Consider the following 6,332-nt stretch of genomic DNA (forward strand, 5'->3'; position numbering starts at 1 on the left):
ATATATTATGAGTAAAACCAACTTTGAGATAATATTGATTTTAGAAATCTGGTGGTTGAAAGATTACTTCTATGGAAAAATTATGACTTCTGGGCCCTATGAATAAGGCATAATCCACAATGTAAATTGTGGCATATAAATCTCCTGCAGTTTGTTAAAGGCTTTTTGATGCACTGAAGAAACACTGTAGATTTACTTTCTGTTTCCATTGCATCTTTTACTAGCCTGTGAGATATAAATTTAGGACGCCTCCTCAGTGTATAGGAATGATATAGGGCAGCAAATAGTGTGTGGGGCCCCGGGTCAGATGTGGTCCTAATGCAAATGAAAGTATCCCCACGCACGGCCCGCAGTCTCCTTTTGATGCCAGATCAAGCTGACAGAATGGACAGGAGGCAACAACTTCAGGAACTAGCTGTGCTTTAGAGAGAACAAAGAGGCCTTGTCCTTCGATATGGCAAATAGTACTAAAATATCTTGCATAAACTGAAAAAAAGAAAAAAGCCCAACCTCACTCTGGTAAAGATTTGGAATCCTTCAAGGGGTTTCTTTTTTTCTCTCACATTCACACATATATTATAAAAAAAAAATCATGTGTGGTTTTCCTAAGGGCACACCAACTAATTACAATTTTAAAAGCCCTGTTGAATTAACAAGAGTCATATTTTGTTTGCTTTGCAGGAAAACTGCTGGAGTTGCTGCTGCTTTGAGATTTTTGGAAAAATCAGCAGTTCTGATGCCTTGACCTCCATGATGACTGGTGGCCTTGGGAACGTGGGGGCTGCTGCACTGGAACACAGAGCACCCTGTTCCGGGGGGACTCCCAGAGCTTTGGTTCCAGGGGTACAGACAAGCCCTAAACCTTTTTCCTCACTTTCCACGCTCCATGGTAGTGCACAACTGAGAAGATATTTTCCTGCCATCTTGAGTTTTTTACTTTTTATTTTTATTTCTTGATTTTAGTTATGGCACAAGGGGTGCTTATTTCTGCCATTTCTCAGTTTACTAGCATACTCATACTGGAGATTTATTTTAAAACCTGGAGGATGCATTTAGAGGGAGAAAACTGCTTACAGTCAATACACCATGCCTTTCAAAAGGGTAATTATATACTAGGAAAAAAATTCAAAGTCTGGTGCACACTTGAACACTAAGTTTCTCAGGTTTCATTATTTTGATATGGTTTGAAATCAGGTAAATCCAATGATAAATAATTTGCTTTCTGGAACATAAGCTTTCTTTGAACTCTGAGGCAAGAGACATCAGACATTCTATTTTCCATTTATTACTCATTTTCCTCCAAGTACATCAGTTTCTCCCAAGTAGCTGATTCTATTTCAAATGAATAACATGTATTTTTATAATGCATCCTCACTTTCTTCTGAATTAATATTCATCTGTGTGAAATACTCTGGTTTTGAGAGGTGGTACAAGAGATATCTATTTATGGTTGGTTTTTAAAAACCTTTGGAATAATGTTAACAGTGATGAGAGCTTTTCTCACGCTGTACTTGTCAAAAAGAAAATATGGGTCTTGTGCATCTTGTGGAAGGACAGTGCTGTGCTTGCAATGTTGAAGTGACTTGGGAAATGGTCCTCAAGTAAACGCAAACAATTGTCAAGCCTCATGATCTTACCTACATGGAGTCTCACAAGGCTTGGTGGTTGTGAAGAAAGGACATTCAGAAATCAAAGGTGATAGGGACACCACTGCTCACTTTTTTTGACCTAACAAATAGAATTTCCAGTTGGAAACTTCTTGTTCCCAAGCTCCTGTACCATTTTATAATAGATATTTAATGAGGGAAATAAGCTCTACTATGTAAGGCACAAAGGGGCACAGGGTCACTCAAGAATAAAGCATAGAATGGTTTCTTTATGAAAAAGACGTAGTGCAAAGCTACACTTAACTCCAATTACACACCCAATACAAAGCTCACCGTTCAGCTTCTTATACTGTCCTCACACTGTCCGTTTCCAAATAACTGCTCTACTGAGATCAGCTAAAAAAGTGTCTTATTTTTTACTGTAAATTGTTCTAGGCTCTTGCTGTCACAAAAACAATGGAATGAAATAAGAATAACTTGGTGGCTATATAAGTGAGGGCAGTTTTAACTTGTATTGGCTTTTCTGCATTATTTCTCATATGCACCTAGTGAATCGCTATGGCATTGCCTGTGAGCAACTATCTGAGCAATGTCCTTATTTTCATGTGTAAGGTAAAGAGGAAGTAGAGAAAGAAGAAAATGTTTAATTTAGTTAAGGCCACATGCCAATTTAGTGGTCATGCTAGCTATAAAACTTACTCTTTTCTAGCCTTGGCTCTTACATTATAATGCATTTCTTTTTTTTCCTTTGGCCTATGCATTTATCCAAGGTTGGTTTCTCCTGTTCCTGTTATGTGACTATGCTTAAAATGTTTAATTTAGTTTCCTTTAAAAAAAGTCCTGTGACTGAAGTGTTATATTGCTGTGCTATCTTTAGCTGATGGTATTCATAGAGTCTGGAAAAATACAAGCCAGTACACGCATTAATACTCAGACCACAGAGAGTTGGCATTAACTCAAATGCTAAATAAGACACAAGGGTCTGATTTGAAAGCCCACATGGAAGGCTTTTCAGTCCTGTGGTGTGCATTCTCCACCAGATGGAGCAGAGGTCTTTTGTGTGACGTGCAGTTTGCATCCAGCTCCCGTTCTGCCTCATGTTGGCAGATAAAACTTTCCCCAAGCCCCACCACACATGGAAGAGACAGCTTAGGTGAGATAAAGGAATTATTTCTTCACCAGATGAATCCACCGATGATCCTATATTTAGTGGGTGTGATTTTTTTTCACAAAAGGTTTAGAATGGGGACTCTACTTTGAAAGTAGATCTCCTTTGAATTTTCACATTTGGATGAGGAGGCCTCCCCATGCCAGCAGGGTGCCTTTTACAGGAGAGTTGAGGATAGTTTGCAGTGCAGAGTTGATTATTACAGTCTAGCGTTAGGTGAAAGGGGATAATTTTAAGTCTCCTGCTTGTTCTGTTGCCTTCTTCCACACCCACGTGTGGCTGTTCCAGCAAGAACCCCAACTGGGTAGATTGCCAATGTGATGGCAAAGGAGGGTTTGCACAGCAGAGGGGTCAACTGGCATGGACACATATAAGCTGAGCCTGGCTAGACTGGAGCTATTGTGATCGATTTTTCCAAGAATCCATTAAGATTTGAGGGCCTATATTTCTGCTCCAGCCTCTTAATGAGGTTACATGGCTTCACTCACTTGAATTAGGCAGTTGCCATTCCTTTAGTAAATGGAGCAAATTAAACATTGAATTGGCACTTCCCACTGCCTGGAGAGAAATAAACCTCACAAACTATTACAGCAAAAGCATGTCCCCATTTATAATTTATGATACCTGCATTTACTCAGAATCTGTTGCTACTTAAAAATCAGGGAGGAAGAGCTCATGCTCCTATTTTTGGCACAAAAATCTCTGAAATGGAAATGGATTATCATCTGAACTAACTTGGGAAATAGATTTCTAGGATAAAATTAGATAATTCTCATGTTTGTTGAGTACCATAGGTTTCTTTTTCAGTTGTTTTTGCCTGACTTAATATTACTTTGCTTTCTTTCCTCAAAAATGTAAATAGGCATGTTGCCACTGTCATGGCATACTTTGATGTGTGTTTTGAAAGGTGTGTGAATACTTATATTTTCATAATTTTTATGAAAATTAATGTAGCAAACTTTATCTTGTTTTAGAATCAAAATGTGAATTTGATATTAAGGAAATGAGGGTCTTGCTCTTTATTTCATTCCTTTTTTTTTTGTCCCTCCTGCCCCACTACCTTACCACAGCAGTTTGGCAAATGTAGCCAGTATACATACAATGTGTTTGTTCATTTGGCTGTAGGCCAGTTGAGGGAGCATCATTTGGAAAATTCGCCTGTGAAAGTGAAGTGGCAAGGAGACCGAGGACACCTCTCCAGTTTAGCTCTCCGTTCTCTGGTAATTTGGTCATGGGTACAGGGTACACCACCACTGCCCTTCAATCCTCCCTAGCCATGATGATTCCAGCTTCACTTTTGCTCTTTTTTATTTTATTTCTTACTTCTTTCTCTTTTTCTTAACTTAGAGTCAAAGTTCATCTTTGCATTCATTATGATGTCCCCTTAAAAGCCTTTTTAGAGTAAAAATTTATTTCCAAAAGTCAAACTGCTTTCTTTCCTAAAGAAAACTTGATACTGAATTTACTAGATGTTCAATTCCTAGATTAAGATTACTTCCTTGCATAGCATGAGTCTACAGTGTCTCATACTAGAAATTCTATATATTTCCCCTAGCTCCATTTTAGTCAGGTGTGTTTTTCATAAGTGGTCTTTTACATAAGCAGTTTCACCTTCAATGAAGGCTTATAACTCAACTACTACTTATTCAGAAGAGCACAAAACATATATTGAGTGTTCATGTGTTGCCTTACATATATTTTGTAGTTGTTTCAGCTGGTAGACATCAGTGGATCCTTCTGATGGAGTGTATCTGGGTGGATAATAAATAAAAATGGATTCATAATGTGGTGATTGCATATTTCATGTACATTTTTTATTTCTGAATATCATTTCATTCAGCTGTATTTCATCACCTTACAAAGATGTAATACAGTCATTTATATGTCTTATATTGAAGAATAAATGTGGACCTTATACATATTTTGGTTAATGAGCCAAATTATTCAAGTAAGTGGTCTTCACAAATGCAATGCAAACTCTCTCCTTTATGACAATTCTGACATGTTAAAACATATGGCATTAAGAACTCGAGATACCTTAAAAGAGTGGTGTCACACTTATAGGAACCCCAGAACCATCTGCAGGAATATAGGCTAGTTCCATGGAGGAAAAAAACTTCCCTGTTTACTGAGATATAAAGTATATAGTGTCAGAACGGTGTTTAATAAATTATTAAAGCAGTTAGTGGCAGTTCAATCCCTTTAATATACCTCAGTGAATATTTTTCAGACCCTAAAGAATGTTTGCTTCAGAAACTCTACCACTGTCTTGTTTGGAAATGCTACTGTGACTGTTCAGCTCCCAGGCCTGCCTACGTATCTGAGGATGACATCTGGGTCCATGTTAACATTGACATTTTAGCCTGGCAGTGATTGACTCTCTTGGTGTCAACAAAATCCTCCACCCCAACTTGGTTTGAGACAGCCCCACAGAATTATCTATTGTCATAATTGCAGGCATGTGTTCTCATGTAAAGCAATCCTGTCCATCTTTTTTGAGCCCCAGGCTTTCCCCCCTTAAACTTCTAGGTGAGGCAGGCATTTTAACTTCTTCCCCGAAGTGAGGAAAACTTATTGATCCTCTGATATTCTGTGATATAACAAGAACTATATATTTGGTCTTTGTCCCTGGATCTTGGCGCAGAGTTCCTAAAACTCTTGTAATTTCCTAAGTGACAGAGGTGAGAGGAGCATCTGCTGTTGTTCATAAACAGCCACTTTCAATCATACCAGAGTCTCCTCAACTGAGGTGGCTCTTGGAGGGTAGGCCTGGTTGCCAGAGGAACCAACCATATGATTAGTGGGTTGAAACTTTCAGCTGCATCCCTCCACTTTCAGGGAGGGGAAAGGAGCTGGGTATTGAGTTAATCACTAAGAGCCAATGATTTTATCAATCATACCTATGTAATGGAACCTCTATAAAAAAAACCTAAACAAAGGGGTTTGGAGAGTTTCTAGGTTTGTGAACAAGAACACATTAATATGCCAGGAGGGTGGCACTCCAAAGGGACAGAAGCTTCTGTGCTTAGAACCTTCCCAGAACCTTACCCTGTGTACTTTTTCATCAGGCTGTTCACTTGTATTCTTATTATGTCATTTATAATAAACTGGTAATAGTAAAGTTTTTCCTTGATTTCTGTAAGCAATTAGAGAAAATTACTTAACCTTAGTAGGCGGTTGTGGGAAGCCTTTATTTATGGCCAAGGCAGACTGAAGTTTGGGTAACCTGGAGACCCACCACTTGTGTCCAAAATGGAGACAGTCTTGTGGGACTGAGCCCTTAACTTGTGGGGTCTGTGCTAACCCCAAGTAGTTAGTGTCAGAACTGTTTCAATGCAAGGAAAAAAAACCCCCACACATTTAGGGTCAAAATGTAATGAGTAGAGAAATAGTTTTCCTTTACCCTCCAGTGTTGGCATGCGGTAGATCCCAATGGAAAGCTCCACCCTTTCCTAGATTCTCAAAACTAGAGTTTTCAGGGGACTTCTGATAAAGATGGAGGCGTAGGTAAACACAACTTGCCTCCTCACACAGCAAACATTACAACTAAATGTCCA

General features: G+C 38.8%; 1 protein-coding gene across 4 annotated transcripts in view; it reads left to right on the top strand.

Moving 5' to 3' along the window:
- MYLK4 (myosin light chain kinase family member 4) overlaps window positions 1-6,000 on the top strand; it is a 112,661-nt gene extending 106,661 nt beyond the window's left edge. For 2 of the 4 annotated variants that reach the window (XM_054591980.1, XM_054591982.1), the window contains exon 16: window positions 682-743. Coding sequence is in view for 2 of the 4 variants with exons in the window: in XM_054591978.1 (XP_054447953.1) it covers window positions 682-957 (276 nt within the window). In the remaining 2 variants the exon portion in view is untranslated. Of the gene's footprint in view, window positions 1-681 lie in introns of all 4 variants that reach the window. The other 2 variants (XM_054591978.1, XM_054591979.1) reach the window with 2 other exon arrangements.
- The last annotated feature ends 332 nt before the right edge of the window (window positions 6,001-6,332 follow it).

Source organism: Pteronotus mesoamericanus, unplaced genomic scaffold (genome assembly GCF_021234165.1).
Source record: "Pteronotus mesoamericanus isolate MK-2021 breed Mesoamerican mustached bat unplaced genomic scaffold, CSHL_Meso_final scaffold_31, whole genome shotgun sequence".
Taxonomy (NCBI): domain Eukaryota; kingdom Metazoa; phylum Chordata; class Mammalia; order Chiroptera; family Mormoopidae; genus Pteronotus; species Pteronotus mesoamericanus.